Consider the following 19645-nt stretch of genomic DNA (forward strand, 5'->3'; position numbering starts at 1 on the left):
AGACTAACAAATTTATTAGAGCATAAGCTTTCGTGGACTACAGCCCACTTCTTCGGATGCATAACGAAGAAGTGGGCTGTAGTCCACGAAAGCTTATGCTCTAATAAATTTGTTAGTCTCTAAGGTGCCACAAGTACTCCTGTTCTTTTTGCGGATACAGACTAACACGGCTGCTACTCTGAAACCAGTTATAATTCTGGATTTTTATTTAAATTACATTACTCCCATCCCAATGTTGGTGCATTGTCTACACTGCCACTTTACAGCGCTGAAACTTGCAGCACTCAGGGTGTTTTTTCACACTCCTGAGCGAGAAAGTTGCAGCGCTGCAAAGTGGCAGTGTAGACAAAGCCTAACTGAGGATTCTGTTACTGTCATTTACAATAAGTCTCCTTTATATCACTCTGGCAAGGTAAAGGATCTTTAATTGACTAAGAATGGGAACAATTAACTAAAAATGGGAACATTAGCAGTCTGCCTGCTTAGTTGTTACATTTCTGCTCTGCCTCAGGGATAGCCTGCTTCACACAGCCCTACTCCTCCAAGCTGGGGATCAGCAACAGTGAGCGAGAGGGACAGAGTGAGTCTCTCTCTCTCTCTCTCTCACTGATTCCCATGCAGGCACCCGCCCAATCTTACCCCTTAACGTCTCTCCATGGACACATGCACATGCAGTCGTTCATCCCCCCTGCAGCAAACATGCCTGGGCTGCTGGGGAAGGGGTGTGTGTTCTCCCACAGATTTCTTTGCTCCCCCATTTTTCTGCAGGGACGCAGAATTTCCCCCCAGCAGTAGCCCTGCATCAGTCTTCTCTTCTCCAGACTAAACAATCCCAGTTTTTTCAATCTTTCCTCATAGATCATGTTTTCTAGACCTTTAATCATTTTTGTTGCTCTCCTCTGGACCTTCTCCAGTTTGCCCACATCTTTTCTGAAATGTACCCAGAATGGGACACACTAATCCAGTTAAGGCTGATCAGCGTGGTGTAGAGTGGAAGAATTACTTCTGGTGTCTTGCTTACAATACTCTTGCTAATAGATCTCAGAATGATGGGTGTTTTTGCAACAGTGTTCCATATTTAGCTTGTGATCCAGTATGACCCCCAGATCCTTTTCTGCAGTACTCCTTCCTAGGCAGTCATTTCCCATTTTGTTTCTGTGCAATGGATTGTTCCTTCCTAAGTGGAGTACTTTGCATTTGTCCTTTTACTTGAGACCATTTCTCCAGTTTGTCCAATTCATTTTGAATTTTAATCCTATCCACCAAAGCACTTGTAACCCCTCCCAGTTTGGTATCAGTAAGTGTACTCTTTATGCTAGTATCTGAATCATTTATGAAGATACTGAACAGAACTGGACCCAGGACCACTCAATATCCTCTTCTAGCTTGACTGGGAACCACTGATAACTACTCTCCGGGAATGGTTTTCCAACCAGTTATGCATTCACCTTATAGTAACTCCACCTAGGCTGGCTGTATTTCCATAGTTTGTTTATGATGAGGTCTTGCGGGACCGTTTCAAAAGCCTTACTAAAGTCAAGATATACCACATCTATTGCTTCCCCCTTATCCACAAGGCTTGTTACCCTGTCAAAGAAAACCGGTTTGACATGGTCGGTTTGACATGATTTTTCCTTGACAAATCCCTGTTGACTGTTATTTATCACCTTATTATCTTCTAGGCATTTGCTTGATTTATTTGCTCCATTATCTTGGTATGTACAAATTGGTTTATCTAGTTTGTGTATCTGAGTTTTTTAATTGCTGTTTGAGGCTAAGGCATCTTCAACTGGAGTGGAGTAGTGGCATGCAGATGAGCCTCTCCTCCTAGCAGTCAAGAGTCTGATATCAGCCAAGGGGCAATCTGTAGCCCAGCAGCACCCCGGTTTTTTCACTAATTTTTTGCTCAAACACTACTTACAAGGTAGGACTATAAATTACCTTTCTGCTTTGTGGACAAGTTAGATCATTGTGAGACCCCTAACTTCCTGAATTATGTGTTTTTAAGTTCATAATGTTAAAGCCTTTGAAGCTGAATGTGTTTTGCATATAATAGGGCCTATTCCTCCTGTTAAAGCAAAGGGAGTCTTGCTCTTGACTTCATTGAGAATAAGCCTGAGCCTATAGTTTGTAAAGTGCTTCTGGAGGTCATTTGGGGTGCAAGCTGCTTTCTTAATACTGTATGAGTATTGTATGTTGCATAGTATTAAGAACAGTATTAAGGATCATTTCTGTAGTGGTCACCCTTAAACGTTATAGTTGTCTTAGGTTACTAATTTACCTCATATTTACAGTATTCCTTGGGTATTTCTTATAGCAATATTGATAATATAAGAAAGTAATATAAGAAATATTGAAAGTAACATTTACCTAGTTATCTAAGGGCTTGTCTACACTACAGAGCTGTGTTGACATAGCCTTGTGACTAAAAGTCAGTGAGTGTGAATGCTCTTTTGCAGTATTTTGTCAGCACTTTTGCCAACAAAATTCTTCCTGCCCCGTGAGCGGCATAAGCTTTGTCGGCAGGAGAGCACTCCTGCCGACAAAGCCGCATTCACATTGCTGCTTGCATCCGCAAAACTTTAGTCTTTTGGGGGGGGGGGGGGAGTGGGGCTTTTTTAAGTACCCCCAAAAGACAAAAGCTTTGGCGACAAGTGCGCAGTGTAGACATACCCTAAAGCAAAACCACTTGGTCACTCAACATTTTTTTTTTTTTTTTGAATGCTAGGCAATAGTAAAGGACGTCTGCAGTGTCGGACTCAGAGTTAGATCTGAGGGCATTCTGCAAGACCCATCTCTCTTCTCATTTTAGTTTAAAAAGGGGATTGAGTGTGACTTAAAGGGGAGTTGATTATTGTGGGGAAACTTTCTTGGCATGTGATACAATCTTTTTACAGTGTAGGTAATTGTTCACTGCACAGACTACCAAAGAAGTGATCAATTCATCTTCATTTTCTTAACTTTAAATCAAGTTTAGTTGTCTTTTCTGAAAGAGATCCTCTGAGTTCATTTACAAGTTATTGGGCTCAGTCGTGTTCACTTATATAGTAGGGAAGAATAATTGCCTCTGCTGCTGGACTATTTTCACTGGGTGAAATATTATAGCCTGTGTTTAGGCAAGAGGTCAGACTAAATGATGATAAAGGTCTCATTTGGTCCTTTTACGAGAGTGTTGTGTTTCTTAATCTTAAATCAGATTGAAGATCTATGAAGACACAGTTTATAAATCTAGGGAAAATATTTGAATAACATGTGATTGCACTAATCTACACAGTAATAGATTGCATAGTTGCAATAAAAAAAGATTGATACTAATTTGATTGTAACTACAGTGTTGATGACAACTTAATTTTTGTAGGTACTGCTCAACTACTATGGTAAGCTTTCAGTGCCTCAAGTAAAAACATAGACTTTATTTTAAAAATCTTTTATAGGGATTTCAAATATCCAAATTGTAAAAATTACTGAAGTATGAAAATGTAAAAAATAGTCACATAAATTGTGACTAGAACACACTACATAGATGTGGTCTTAAAAATTAATAATTTGTTGTCTGTGATCACTTTTACTTATGAACTGATAATTAAATTTGACTCAGACATCGAGTGTCCAGTTCTGAAATCACCTTTTGGACACTTGCTTAAGGATAATAGAGGTAAGGTGTTTTAATTTATTTTCCCACCCTCTCTGTAGGAACCTTTTGAGGATGGATATGCAAATGGGGAAGAAGGGACTCCTCCTGGGGAAGCTGATGCTACTTATGCTGCAGACAGTAAGGGAATAGTCAAGTTTGGCTGGATAAAAGGTGTATTGGTAAGTAAATATATGGTATGTCAAGCCTTTTAATAGATGTGACCTTGCCAGTTACTTTACATATTTTGAGTGAGTGTATTTTTCAGCAAGAATGAAAGGCCAGTTGCAGATCTGTTTTGCTAAAAATAATTAAATCAAAGGTTAAGAAACAAGGAAAACATTTACAGGGGAAGTATTGAAAAGTAATCTTTGCTAGCTTTTTAGTGCTTCAGGATTTGAAGGGAATGTGACCATCATCTTCCTCTCACTGCTATCCCATCACTGGCTTAGGATTTTGATACTAGCAAATTTATTTTCCCTTTTCTTCCTTCTGTATATGTCTTCACTTCCTTAGAAATACTTACTGGGTGACTTAATTATGAATTATATTGGGGCACTCAATCCTTACCTCAAAATTATACATCAGTTTGGGCCTGGGTAGATTATTTGGATTGAAATGGAAGAAAATTTAATTCTTTTGATACCAGGAAAAAAAAAGCATTATTTCACGAAGCAGGTTATTTGCATATATTAACTAATAAATTCTCAGTTTCTGAAGTGGTTACAAAAATTTCATCCTCTCTGACTGGAATTTGTAGGCAAATTCAAAACAATAATCTCTTGCCATATTCAGCTATATAGAAGTAATTTATTCTTGTAGGGTGGATTTTTTTTTTTTTTTTTTGACTTGGATTTAATCAAATGAACTTTGCCCTCCCTTCCTTTTCATTAGCTATAATTAAAGGTTATCCATTTTCTTGCTGATTATAAACTTGTTGAGAGAAATAGAGTTTAAAGCTGTCAGAGCTCATTTGATTTAAACTTTGTAAGACCAAGGACCAATTACCTGGTCTCCATTGACTTTGTGAGCGATAAACTTAAATCCTGGTCTTCAAAGTGTGTAATGCATTTGTTTAATCTTGACATGAAATTGATGTAAACTTCCCCCCTCCCACAAATATATATTCAGGAAATGCACACTTTTCCCCAAGAAACTTTTAATTAAAAGCTTGCTGGAAGACCCACCTCTACATTACACAATGGGATTTGCTCTGTAATCTTGGGCAAAGTCCTCAGAACTGTTCTTTAGTGATTCTTGTCTACTTGGGATATGCTACTCAGACAGATAGTTAGAGCCCAGCTATGCATCTGTGTTTCCATTCCAATTATGTCTCACTGAAGAGCCTTTGAATAGGCTTTCTGGATCTTGGCAAATCCCTAGACATGCTTCTTGTTCTTGGAGCTCCTGGGATTTGAAGAGAGGCACATGTCTCCCAGTCTATACCCATTTGTTAAATAAACGTTTCACAACATTGCCAAAAGAGAACAATTTAATTATGTGTTTTAAGACTCGGTGCTAATTTTTATTACTTAAATTCTTTTGAGGAATAAAAAAACCAAAATCAAAACACAAAAAGGCAATAATAAAAGCCTTTTTTTAAAAAAATTGAGTGCAGAAGAGTAGGGTTCAGAAACAAAATGTTCAGAACGACAAAGTTGCAGAAGAAGCGATATGGCCTGTTCCAGATGCCTTTCCAGCTCTTGCCATAACTAAACTGTTCCTGTCCTTGTTTGAAAACAAAGGAGGAACAAAGGGCACTACATAGGACTGGGACCAGAAGCAGCAGAGGACTAGCACCAATGCTCTAATAGACTATTAGAAAGCTGGGATTGTCAGTTTTGCAGTGGTGTATATTCTAGTATGAATTTGAACCCTAGTGAGGAAGAGAAACTCATTGTTCTCTGTGAACAATTTGGCATTTTTTCTGGAATTGGTCTAGGATCAAAAATATTAGGTTTCAGTTCTTGAGTTAGTGTAATTTTCCATCCCTGATGAAGATAAAGTGGGTAAGAAAACTGTGATCAGAAAACAATTCCTAGTCCTCAAGATATGAAAGATGGAAAAACTCCATCCAACCAAGCCAGTAACTCTTGTATATACCTAATGATGTCACTCAGTCATGGAACATTTTAGGAGGGAAAGGGGGCTTTGCTACAGCAACTAATCCATTCAAAATTTTAAGTATGAATGTATTTGTAGGTTTAACATGTTGTTTGCAATACCTAGCTGAAATAACTCTATGTATATGTTAAAACCACGGAATTATGAGAAGATATGTCTTGTATTTTGTTCTCCTAGGTACGATGTATGTTGAATATTTGGGGTGTGATGCTCTTCATCAGACTATCATGGATTGTAGGACAGGCTGGGATAGGTATGTATGCAATTTTTAAAAATTTGACATCTTATTTAGTTTTAGCGAATGCAGTTATAGGTATGGAGACTGGGTAACTTTTAAATGAGTTATCAATGATCCATGATTTTAGAGCAATTGGGCAAAGGGGGCTGACTAATACAAATGTAGATCTTGCCAAACCAACCTGATCACCTTCTTTGAGAAGGTAATAGATTTTTTTAGACAAAGGAAACGCAGTGTATCTAATTTACCTTGATTTCATTAAGGCATTTGATACGGTTTCACATGGGGAATTATTAGTTAAATTGGAAAAGATGGGGATCAATATGAAAATTGAAAGGCGGATAAGGAACCGGTTAAAGGGGAGACTACAACGGGTCATACTGAAAGGTGAAATGTCAGGCTGGAAGGAGGTTACTAGTGGAGTTCCTCAGGGATTGGTTTTGGGACCAATCTTATTGAATCTTTTTATTACTGACCTTGGCACAAAAAGTGGGAATGTGCTAATAAAGTTTGCGGATGACACAAAGCTGGGAGGTATTGCTAACATATAGAAGGACCGGGACATCATACAGGAAGATCTGGATGACCTTGTAAACTGGAGTAATAGTAATAGGATGAAATTTAATAGTGAAAAGTGCAAGGTCATACATTTGGGGATTAATAACAAGAATTTTGGTTATAAATTGGGGACACACCAGTTGGAAGTAACAGAGGAGGAGAAGGACCTTGGAGTATTGGTTGATCACAGGATGACTATGAGCTGCCAATGTGATATGACGGTTAAAAAACCTAATACGGTTTTAGCATGCATTAAGTGAGGTTTTTCCAGTAAAGATACGGAGGTGTTAGTACCGTTATACAAGGCACTGGTGAGACCTCATCTGGAATACTGTGTGCAGTTCTGGTCTCCCATGTTTAAGAAGGATGAATTCAAACTGGAACAGGTACAGAGAAGGGCTCCTAGGATGATCTGAGGAATGGAAAACCTGTCTTATGAAAGGAGACTGAAAGAGCTTGGCTTGTTCAACCTAACCAAAAGAAGGCTGAGTGGAGATATGATTGCTCTTTATAAATATATCAGAGGGATAAATACCAGGGAAGGAGAGGAATTATTTAAGCTTAGTACCAATGTGGACACAAGAACAAACGGATATAAACTGGACACTAGGAAGTTTAGACTTGAAATTAGACGAAGGTTTCTAACCGTTAGAGGAGTAAAGTTCTGGAACAGCCTTCCAAGGAGAGTAGTGGGGGCAAAAGACATATCTGGCTTCAAGGCTAAGCTTGATAAGTTTATGGAGGGGATGGTATGATGGGATAGCCTAATTTTGGCAATTAATTGATCTTTGATTATTAGCAGGTAAATAGGCCCAGCGGTCTGTGATGGGATGTTAGATGGGGTGGGTTCTGAGTTGCTACAGAGAATTCTTTCCTGGGTGCTGGCTGGTGAGTCTTGCCCACATGCTCAGGGTTTCACTGATTGCCATATTTGGGGTCGGGAAGGAATTTTCCTCCAGGGAAGATTGGCAGAGGCTCTGGAGGTTGGCAGAGGGGAGGGATAGCTCAGTGGTTTGAGCATTGGCTTGCTAAACCCAGGGTTGTGAGTTCAGTCCCTGAGGGGGCCACTTAGGGATCTGGGGCAAAATCAGTACTTGGCCCTGCTGGTGAAGGCAGGGGGCTGGACTCGATGAACTTTCAAGGTCCCTTCCAGTTCTAGGAGATAGGTTTTTCGCCTTCTTCTGCAGCATGGGGCACGGGTCACTTGCTGGAGGATTCTCTGCACCTTGAGGTCTTTAAACCACGATTTGAGGACTTCAATAACTCAGACATAGGTTAGGGGTTTGTTACAGGAGTGGGTGGGTGAGATTCTGTGGCCTGCGTTGTGCAGGAGGTCAGACTAGATGATCATAATGGTCCCTTCTGACCTTAAGTCTGAGTCTATGATGTGTTGCCTGTTACACAGCATGATCATAAAATTCTTAAGAAGCTAAATGGAAAAACTTGCTAGAATGCCTAATCTGACTCCTCTCTTTCATAGTTCTTCAGAGTGAGTTACATATTTTTAGTTTAGGTCTGAAAAGTAGAGATTGATAGATATGGAGAGTATGTGGAAATACTTATACTTTAATTTAGCCTTGAAGACTTAGCTGGAACTGGACTACAGAAAGCCTCATATCTGTAGCAGGTTCTAGGGAGCACAGCTGCTACGCTATTGATAAGAAGGTGCAGTGTGTTCTCCGTACCAAGTCTGATTAGTTCTCCCTGAATCCCACTGTGCCCAGCTCTCTGGGTGGGGGAGTAGAGAAGAAGAGGGTAGTAGGAAAGGAGGTTTCTTCCATATCTGTATAAGAGCTCTGCCCAGCCTAATGTTATCCAAACCTGTTTGGAAAGTACACTGTCACAATTCTGACACAATGAAATACCAGGCACATGTACTTTTCTGAAGCTAGCTTTAATTTTTAATATATTGTAACTATTTTTTTCTTTTCAAAGCTCTTTCTGTCTTGGTTATTGCAATGGCAACTGTTGTGACAACTATCACAGGATTGTCTACTTCAGCAATAGCTACCAATGGATTTGTAAGAGGAGGTAAAACTACTTTTGTAAATAGTTCTTTGTACTTTAACTGGGGTTAAAATTGTGTCTTTATAAGATAAGGTTCTGATTAAACCTCGGTTTCTTCTCCCTTGTCTTTAAGAATGATAAATAAGTGTTGATGGCATGAAGAGAAAATAATTAAAAGGATTCCCTTTCTAGGAAATATCTGTTGTTCTGCAATGTCTCTCTCACCTATCCCCACCCCCTCTTTTTAAAAAACGAATTAATTGAATAACTTGCATGGTAGTTCTAATTTGTAGCTCCCCTTCCCAATTTCACAGAAATGCTGCCTTGTTTTCCTGCAGACTTTTGGTAGGGGGAGAGAGCAAGTCCTTTCCTTGTTAGTTTGTTGTTGCTATTTAAGTATTTTATAGTTTCAGAACCTAATTAGTGTTCTGTAGCAAGAAATTTAAGTTTTTGTTTTTTTTTTTTTATGCAAAAGGCACCTTGGAAATAAAATTGTTTAGGAATAAATCCATATGCTCATATATTTGCTCAGTAATGTCTTTTTTTTTTTTTTTTTTTGTTTAAAGTATTATTTTTTCAAAAATGAATGCTATTAAATATCCCCCACTTCTGTTACATGGCTTGGTTAAAATTAAGAGTAATTTTAACTTTTTCCTATAGATGAATCCATTGGATGAAATTTATGCATTTCCTGGTAAAAACAGATCTACTGTTTCAGAAAACATCTGTTTTTGTCCTATAGTAGAATATATTTCAGTTTATTCTCTTCAGAACTATATAAGTTCCTGGGCACACATAATTTTATGGTGGAAGACTCTTCCAAAAGAAGTTCAATTGCTCTGAAAAGTTACCCTTTAGATAATGTTAATGCTTTTCTCTCCAGAAGGTATTGGTTTGAGACTGGCATTTTTGTTAGCATGCATGCTTATGTCCTGTAACCAGGAACTATGTATCTACAAAATGATTTCAGTAAGAGCTTAAGGTGCAGGGAAGGACTTTACTGTCATGAAATACTTTTGGAGCAGAGTAATCACCAGTATTCAGTCAGCCATTTTATTATAAAAAACAGTAACAAAGTAAAGCAGTAGCAGTTACAAAAAGCTCCTTATGTACCTATCCCACTCTTCACTATTAGACATGCAGACAAAAATGCTGCTATTGCAGGGAAATAAGACAGCAGGAATACCAACAACTAAACATTAGCCTTGTCACAAGCATAAAATTGTCATTTGGCATTTAGCTGTTAAATGTGTCAATTCTAATTAACACTGTTCTCTTCTGTGTATTAAAGAGTAAAGTTATATTCTTGCTTCTCTTCTGGTAGACTCCAGGATTTATTTTTAAATCTGTTTCTTCTCTTCCCCTATCCCATCCTTTATGCACACAAAGTTAATATTTCCTAGTCTGAAATTGACCCGTTACTGGAGTCAGAGTATGCTATCTTCAACTTATAACATCCATTATCTGCAACTCTATGAAATTAATGGAGTTTTTTGCTCTGTATTTCCCCATCCCTCCAATTATCTCTTGAAATAGAAATCTGAGGATTTTTTTCCTTGCGAAAGTTGTATTCTTTAAGTGGGATACAGCTTTTTTAAGTGTCTAAGTAAATGAAGCCCTATATGAGAGGTTATGTCTTGTTGCTGAAAGACATATAAAAGAAAAATTTTCAGCATGCAGAAGTCATTATTAAAAAATAGAAATATGACATGCAAAGGCTACCTTTTGCTGATAAGGCTAGTATAGGGAGATATCATTAAGGGAATGTGTGTTGTTTGCCTGCAGATTTATTCTTAAACCACTGAGAATTTTTTTTAAAAAACATGCATTTCTGTAGTGTCAAATAAGTTCTTTAAATTTCTATTTTTTTTTTTCTAGATGTTATTCTTCTATCTAGCCTCCAATGCCCCATTTTTTGTTTAAAAAGCTTTTGTGCATGGAAATTAAGACACAGAGAATATATTTCAAGTTGAATAATATAAAGAAACAGTTTTCAAACTGAATAGTTGTCTTCTGGTTGTCATGACGTCCCCAGTGCAGTACAGAAGACTCCCTTGACATCATTTGAAAGCTAAAGAAACTCCAAATTGTATAGACTCGAGATTTATCATAAGACAAAGGATTTTATCAGCTATCACTGTTTTCAGCGTTCATTCTTGTTGAATGCATATGTTAATATACTGTTGTACTAGGATTTCTTGAATTGTGAGAATTTTCTTTCTAGCCAGGTAACAATTATAACCCAAGAAATAAGTCATTCTGCACAATTGGTTTGACTACTTTTTATCAAGTTGTGTGCTATACCAGTCAATTTTATTTCCAGCATTTCATATAGATTACTTCCTGTTTAATACTGGACTGTCTGACTTTCAACAGATTTTTTTAGAAATTCTTTCTTTTTGAAAATTAGGAGATTTTCATGTAATGTCACATTTTGAAAATCTAAACAGATATGCCCAGACTTGTCAGGTCCATAGCTGGCCTCCTCAAAATTATAACACTTATGTTTTGAGTAAGAAATGAAATTTCTGAGAATGTACAAGTTAACTTAACTTAGTTGGAGTTAAAATTTGAAGGCTGGGGGGTAAGGGTGGAGTGGGAAGGCCAAAAGAAATGTTGCACTGTGTTTTTAGTCCCAAATGATCTTTATAATGAAGACTTCTCAAATTTTCATGTAGTATAAACTTGTTGAAATCTCATGAAATGGTTAAATTTGAAGAACTTTTTTAGGATTAATGATCTGCAGTTATGCTTCCTAATTGAAATTTTTTTTTAGATATAACATTATATTGCAGAGAATTCCATGAAGATTTGTCCTCTTTTTAAAATGATTGTAACCTCCAGCTTTTGATAGAAATGAAGCTTCAGGCTACTGTTAGCCAAAACTCCTTCTTTTAGAATGGCTACTATCTCTCGTTGTTCCCAATGGGCGAAAAGCCAAGCTGTTTTCAGGGAAGCGAAGGGGGAAAGTACTTTGTAGCATGTAATAATTGAAATAAAGTAGTATTTCTTGACTATATATGCATGTTTACGCTAATCTCAAATAATATACCTGATGGATTATTTAAAAAGAAAAAAATAAACAGCACACTAAATACATAGATTTACAAACAAGTCATAACTTTTTCAGTGCATGTCAGAGGCACAAGTCCTCACTGAGGAAAATTCTACTTCCATGTTATCTATCGGTAAAAGTGTGTCTAAGTAACAAAGCATTCAACCTGCCTCCATCCTTCAAAATTGTTTCGCCTGTTCAGACAGGCAAGTATCTGTAAAATTCTAAATCAGTTGTGTACTTGAACAATAAGTCAGAGCATTTCTGGTGAATGCATGTCTCAGGTGATGATGTAAGGCACCAGGTTTAAGAAATTTTAGTAACTTGGGGAAGTATAATCTCTAGAAATAAGTTGTCACTAACTGTTACATACTGAGTTTTTAAACAGAAATAAGGAAAGTAGTTGAGATTATTTATTATTTATTATTTGTATTATCATAGGATTTAAAAATGTCCTTGATGCTAGTGACTTTGCTGCCCACATGAATAATTACAGCTCTGTTGGTGTCCAGAGTTCTAAAGCCTTTTCATACAATTTTTCTTTAGGAGGAGCATATTATTTAATTTCCAGAAGCCTGGGACCTGAATTCGGTGGCGCAATAGGCCTAATCTTCGCATTTGCTAATGCTGTTGCAGTAGCTATGTATGTGGTTGGTTTTGCAGAGACAGTTGTAGAACTGCTGCAGGTAAATAGATTGCATTTGCTAATCTGTATGACTACCATGACTTTATGCTAATTTTTGTTAATTTTGGTTAACAGCAGCATGTATTGATACAGGTTTAGGATGTGCTGCAATATTACTTTTTACATTAATACATTGTTGAATTATGATGAATTCAGTTTGATATTAAAAAGCTTTTTGAATTTTGCCTTTTTTTGAGTGGGACTAAGTTAAAATTGTAATAAAAATCAAATTGACAGTTTAGAAAAAAGGTTGATGAAATATGAGTTACTAATAAGCATTTTGTTGTTGTCAAGCAGTCCTTTTAAAGCTTAACATGAATAGTTGTCTTGTAGAATGTTTCCAAGCTTCTTTTAAAGGATCTAGAAAGATTTAAAAATGGGCAGAAAATAATAGAATGAACTTAACTAAAAATTACAAGTACGATCTAATTTCCCTGGGGCAGAATTTGATTGAGAAAAAATCTTAAAATTCATGCTTAGTGAAAAGAAAAAAACCTGGAACGTGGTAATATAGGAAGAGACTTGGGAGTAATACCAAAAATGTCTGTACAGCAGTATGGCAGCAAGAGAAGGCCAGTTCTGGGTTGTATACACAGAGGTATCAGTACACATAGTGATAGGGAAGTAATATCCCTCTCTATATCAATCCTATGGTATAACCACACCTGGCATATAATAGATTATTCGGTTTGGGGCAATATATATTACCATAAAGCTGTTGGTAAATAGGATATAATTCAGATGAGTGACAGCAATGATTAAGGGCTTAAAAAGTTAAATATATATAATTTGGCAAATGGCTGCTAAAGATGCTGGGGTACATTAAATCTACAAATATTTGAAAGGTGTAAACATTAAGGAAGAAGAGTAGTTATTCACAGTAGTATGAGAGGAGTGGGCTGGGGATGTAAATGTTCCTTTTCTTAATGCCATCTGAATACCAGCAAGGATTTCCCAATTATAAATTGTATTAGCTTGTAGAATAGTCTTTGAAAGGAAGTGGTGGAGGTTCCATTGCTGGGGATATTTAAAACTAGTAAAGCACACACACACCTAGATACTTCAGAACCTTTGTAAATGTAATACAGAGGATGATCTTGCATTGGTAGGAAGATGAGTTAAGGTTTTCCTTCATCTCTAGCTGTTGCTGCTGCTGTGTCACAGAGGCTGTCATACATTCCTAAATCGGGTGTAATATAGAGTTAAGTGATGGTAATTGAGTTCTTAAACATATTAGTAGAAAAAAGCTACTACTTCAGAGGTGCCAGAAGAAAAGCTCTAGAATCCGTGAACCTCCTATCTACAGAACAGTTATAGCATGAAGAGCAGTAGTGGCACGGCATTGTGGAAGGCTTTGTATTGTCATCAAGGAGCAGCTTGTGGATGTTAGTTCTGTGACTGGCTTCTTTATGGAGCCTGTCAATAAGGTTGCTGGCTGATATCCCTTCTGTTGGTTGAAAGCAGTCACTGCCTGTTCACTCATTTTCATGTGAATGGGACCACTAGCTATTTCATTGAAGCCTCTGAACAATCCTCAGCTGGTCCTATTTTTTGCTCACTAACATCAGTAGGTTTGAACCAATGGTGTAAAAGTAAACTATTGGTATTCAATTTCTAAACCACTACTCCCTCTATATTGTGTAGTAGGAAAAATACATTCTGCACTGCATGTAATTGTCTTTAAAATTGTTCTCTTCTAGGAAAATGGTGCACTTATGTTGGATCAGACGAATGACATCAGAATTATAGGAGCCATCACAGTACTTGTATTGTTAGGTATCTCTGTAGCAGGAATGGAATGGGAAGCAAAAGTAAGTAACTATGATAAAAAATTTAAAATAGTGACACTACTTATATGAAGACACTAGAGGAGCTCATATAGTTTTATTATGTACGTTCTATTCCAGATTCTGTTGATACTTTAATATACATTTGTACTTAGTACACACCTCTCTCTGTCCATGTCGGAAAGAAAGAGAAGAGGCCATGGATGTGGTTTAAATAGGTCATAAATGTATTCAGTTATAATGTCTGAGAGTACCTGGCAACAAATTGTAGAGTGTAGGAAAGAGGGATTTGGCTCCCTGCTGTTTAGTACATAAAAATCGCAACCCCTTTCTTCAGTTCCTTTAAGGGGGGCCAGGAAAAGGAGGGGGGGCGGCTCAGCGGATGAGATGTAGGAGCCCCAAGCCCCCCTTACTCAGCTCCCTTATGGGAAGCTGTACTTCAAATCTTTTTCCAATCCATTTTATCCAATAACTGTATCCCTTCCATCCATACTGAGTACCTGCACTGGACATCTGCCACAAGTTTTACATATTAATTGCGACATTACAACCTAACCTCTTTATTCCACCACTCTGAGTCCTAGACCAGCTGTGGGGAAGGAAAAAAAAACAACCCATCCCATGTCAGCCAATCTGGCAGTGAGGGGAAAATTTCCTCCCTAGCTCCCAAAAAAAAGGGGGCAACTGGCATAATGTTCACAGTGGGTCAAAATGGAACCTAGTCCTTTTGCCAAGTACAGAGTGGGTGCTGCCAGCGCAATCCTGGTAGAGAGGGTATCTACGAGTCTGCATGGGGTATAAATATCTCCCCACTTTTCCAGACAGCACAAAGGGCAGTGCAGTGACCTAGTCCTAACCTGGCCCCAGCTGTTTCCTGCCCTTCCTGTGTACATGCTTGTAATCTTTCCCCTATTTACCCACCTGCGGTAAGGGAGCCCTTAAAAGGAAACACCCCTTCAAGCTAGCCAGAGAGAGAGACCCACACCCATAATGGTTTACAGTCAGCATATAATATGGATACTGTCCACAACTCGGTGGATAATTCAGTTAGGTGACCACATAAATTGTCCTCTTTCTCTCAGAATTGGGGATTCTGTTTGCTGAATCTACTTTCATGCATGTGGTGGAGCAGTTGCTATGGCCTGCCCTAGCCCAGCTTGCCACTTTTACCACATCTTCCACTTGATATGCTCGCTTTATGGCTGAGTATGGCACACCTTCCCCTTTGCTTGTTCCCAGTGTCCTTTCTCTATGCCTCCCCACAGTGTCAGTGCAGCCTAGCTATCTGCCATTTTAATATCTTCTCCGAATCACTCAAGAAATGGCTTGATCTACATTCTTAACCACAATAGATCTCAAAAATCTTATCTTCCCTCTTATGGTAGATGATCAGGTCATCATTATTGCCATTTTCTGTAACTAAGAATTCACCGGAAACATTGTGTTGATGTACATATTATTTGGCATATCCTCATTCCTGACACTGTTATCCAAGTTGATGTGATCTTTATAGTCCAGATGAAGAAAGAGGGTATCCTTAGTATATTTAAGTATATTTTTAGCAATAGGTTATCCAGGGAAAGGGAATTTCTCTCCAGGTAATCCAGTAGCAGTGCCAGCAACAATTCACAAATAACTTAAAAACAAAACAGAACCCCAGATTCTTGTGTGTTCTCTGGATGTTGCCCATTTTGGAGCTAATTTTTAAAGCACTTCATTTCAATTTCTATTGAAAAATATTTTTATTAATGTATATAAAGGAAGTTTATAATCTTCATTTTCCAATACTCTGCTCAGGTAGTCTCCAATGTCTATTGTTTAATACCTATTCATGTTGGTGTTGTGCACATATAAGTCCAATGGACAATGCTGAACTCCTAAATCTTTACCATTAACTTGTTTCAGTCTCTGTTAGGGCCTCCAAAGTAATCGGCAAAACTTTTGAAGCCATCATACTAAAATCTCTAGCAATATTTTCACATTGCACAGCAAAAATAACAACTAGACAACAATGGCACATGGTATATGCTTGCCCACATAGTGCTTCTGTGCCAAGGAGAAACAAACTTGAACCACAAGACCACTAGAATATCTTTTTTCCTGGAGAAACAGAGCCTATCTGTCAGAGCAACTTGCATGGTGGGCAAGACTTACCTTAAGGTCAATTGGCTCAGTTACCAGAGGGAGGCAACCGACAAGTGGGAGCTAAATTAAATATTTTGTTGATAATCTGCTCTCCAACCACTTTTCATTTACATTTATATGCAGCTTAAAACAACAGCAAGGTACTAATATTTTGCTCTCAATAATGGCATTCTGGTGCATAGAAGACAGCTTGTGTCGGTGGACATCCATCTACTAATTCACAAAATGGTTTGAAAAATGCTGTAATCCTGATCACGCCATACTGATTTCACAGATTCTAGTTCCTTAGGCTAATAAACATGGCGGATAGCAATCTGCAGAATCTCTATTTCTGAATGCTTTTCTTTACTGTGAGCCCTAAATTCCTCTGATGGTCACAGATTTGATATTTCAGCTTGAGAGTATGGGTACCTTTTGGGAGATACTCTAATTTTCTTTTCAAATCTCTGAAATCTTCTACGACAGGGGTAGGCAAACTATGGCATGCGTGCCAAAGGCTGCATGTGAGTTTATTTTCAGTGTCACTCACACTGCCCACCGGTCCGGAGGGGTCTGCATTTTAATTTCATTTTAAATTAAGCTTCTTAAACATTTTAAAAACTTATTTACTTTACGTACAACAATAGTTTAGTTATATATTATAGACTTATAGAAAGAGACCTTCTAAAAGCACTAAAATGTATTACTAGGACGCAAAACCTTTAGAGTGAATAAATAAAGACTCGGCACACCACTTCTGAAAGGTTGCCGACCCCTGTCCTAGAGCAAGCAAGAGCATTCGGGAAAAATCATTTACGTGTGTGTAGACTTTGGCCTAAATCTCCTCAGAATCTGTTGGAGAAATCTAACTTCTTGTGGCTGGCCTCCCTGAGGGATTAAACTCTGTTTACTTAAATTCTCCATTACTCAATTACTCAATTCTCCATTAATGGGGTTGTTAATCAGAGTTGTGGCAGCAGACATCTTCTTCCCCCCACCCCCAACCCTGTCTGTCTGTCAATCTTGCACAGGGGAGACTAATAGAAACATGGAACTGTAAACCTTTTTCTGCAGACCCTTTTTACATTCCCATAGTGGATGCCTGGCCATATTTCAGTATAGCAGTTCAGTTGTAAGGGTAAGTGACTTGGGAGCTCTGTCTTATAAAATCCCATCTTCAGTTGTTCTGTGGAAGAAGAGGTTATTTGAGGGCATGACCTGGCTGTGTGCATAGACAGACAAATGAGTTGAAATTGAAAGCCATCTTTTCCTTACATATTCAGGTCCAAATATCATGAATAAACTTTGAGCATTGGATGTGAAGTGGACTCTTAAGTTTGAGACCCCTTTTCTTGGGGATAAGATAAAATGACTATATGCTTTTCATGGTTGGTTTGTAAGACCCCCTCTGAGATACACTAAAGTGTATTCTACAAAGAGTTTATTAAAGTTTTGGGCTGAAAAGCAAGACTTTGACCTATGAGACTTGCAGTCTGGCCACTTGAAATTTTCCAATTCCATCATCAAGCACTACAGGATGGGTATTTCTTTTTTAGTTCTTCGAGCTGTCCTAGATCTGAACAAAGCAAGCAAATAAAATTAAATCTGTAAAAAAAAAAAAAAAAAAAAAAAAAAAAAAAACATTCTTCGTAGAGGGATTTGTTGCTTTGTATTTGATTCTTCCTTCTATAGGATTTGGCTTTTTACTGCTCGCTGCTTCCCATGGGTGATGTCAAGACCCGTGGATACCAACGTACGAAAAGGAAAACTAGCTTCTATACCTGTAACTTTTATTTCTCATCATTGAACATATTGTTTGCTGTGGAGCAGGCCTTCTTTCTAGATCAGATTATTTGTAGGACTGATCTCTACAAACTTGATTTTTTTTTATGTAGTGGTTGTAATTTTTTCAACTTAGTTTCTATAGCTTCAGTTTAGGATGTAACCTTCTGAAGTCCTCTTATTTTGCTGCAACAATCCAGCAGAGGGGAGCCTAGCACTATGGTGGAATGAGTGGATCTTATCACATGACTGATTTCCAGCTCAGATAGTGTATTCTGTTATGAAAATTCAAAGGGCACAGCAAACTATTTTTCCCCTTTGCAATTCAACTGTAAAATTCCAGAAGAGCGTATTGCTGAAAACTTTCTCTTTTTGTCTGTGGAATATTTAAAAAATATAATTATTCAAACAATGAGTCATGATGCTGTCAAGCAGTTTGTGCCTCAACATTGACTTCTTAAAAATCAAGTTTGTTTGCAAAACTTTTAGAAAAATGAATAAAAACTGTTTGAATTCAAATCTTCCTCTGTACTTTTTGCAACCCAGTTATATTGCATGAGAATCAGAAAATCAACTAGTCTGAATTGATTAAAACAACAAAAGTAAAACCAGTGTGATTTGATTTTTTTTTCAGTAATATCAAGTGTTGAAATCTCAAAAAAAGTAATGATTGTTAATTTTTGTAATCACTTAATCACTATTTATATACATTGGCAGTTTGTAGAAGAATATGTGGAGAAATCAATTTTTATTGCTTACACCTGGTTGTAGACATTAATAAAAATCATTACACTTTCCCAGAATATTAGGACTTATCTTTTTTTATTCAAGGCCAGCTTAATTCTTAACTTTGTTATCGTTCTCCTTTTTAGAAATGTGTGAGTTTCTGCTCACTCTCCCATTCTCCTCTTCCCTGTGGGTGTTTTTTGTCATGTTGTTTTCCACATGACTTATCTAAATCTAATAAGTGAAAATGGACTCACAAAGATTTAAAGGAACTTATTAGGACCAAATCTTTCAGTTCACAGACTATACGGTAGATACTTGACTTTGATTGTAATTTTTAAAATTTCAGGCACAGATTGTTCTGCTGGTGATCCTGCTATTGGCTATTGGTGACTTTATCATAGGAACATTTATTCCACTGGATAGCAAGAAGGTTAAAGGTTTCTTTGGTTATAAAGGTATGCTATAACATTTGAATATCTTGAATACAAACAACTTCATAGAAAAAATGAGTTAAAATTCACATTTTGCTGTAATGTAGTTCTATGTTGCTGTACTTTTTGTATTTCAATATTGCAAAGTGAGAGAGTTCTAACCCCCAAAAAGTTTCATTGTGGGTAGCCCAGTTTTTCCTAATTCCTCCATACACTTTATGTATTCACATTCCTAAAGCTTCTTTAAACCTGGTAATTTTTATCATTTGCTTCATTTAAATTGTATTCACTGTCAGAACTAGGTATTTTATTTTTATTATTACTTTAAGAGATTTTTCTGTTCTACTTTGCTGATTTTATTATTTTGAGGCTGGAAAGACATTCTAAGGGTTTCCAAGTGTAAAATATTGCCATTTTAGACATTTATGTAACTTATATGCAAATGCTATGATATCAGGCCATGGTTAGTTTGACTGTTTGTATTTGCTTTCACA

At 37.4% G+C, this 19645-nt stretch overlaps 1 protein-coding gene across 1 annotated transcript in view; it reads left to right on the forward strand.

Annotated features, from left to right (window-relative positions):
• SLC12A2 (solute carrier family 12 member 2) overlaps positions 1-19645 on the forward strand; it is a 109522-nt gene that overhangs the window by 39089 nt on the left and 50788 nt on the right. Inside the window, exons 2-7 of the mRNA XM_034774901.1 lie at positions 3694-3813; positions 5933-6008; positions 8487-8582; positions 12160-12299; positions 13999-14109; positions 19067-19175. Coding sequence (XP_034630792.1) covers positions 3694-3813; positions 5933-6008; positions 8487-8582; positions 12160-12299; positions 13999-14109; positions 19067-19175 — 652 coding nt within the window. The remainder of the gene's footprint in view (positions 1-3693; positions 3814-5932; positions 6009-8486; positions 8583-12159; positions 12300-13998; positions 14110-19066; positions 19176-19645) is intronic.

Source organism: Trachemys scripta, chromosome 6 (genome assembly GCF_013100865.1).
Source record: "Trachemys scripta elegans isolate TJP31775 chromosome 6, CAS_Tse_1.0, whole genome shotgun sequence".
Lineage (NCBI taxonomy): Eukaryota > Metazoa > Chordata > Testudines > Emydidae > Trachemys > Trachemys scripta.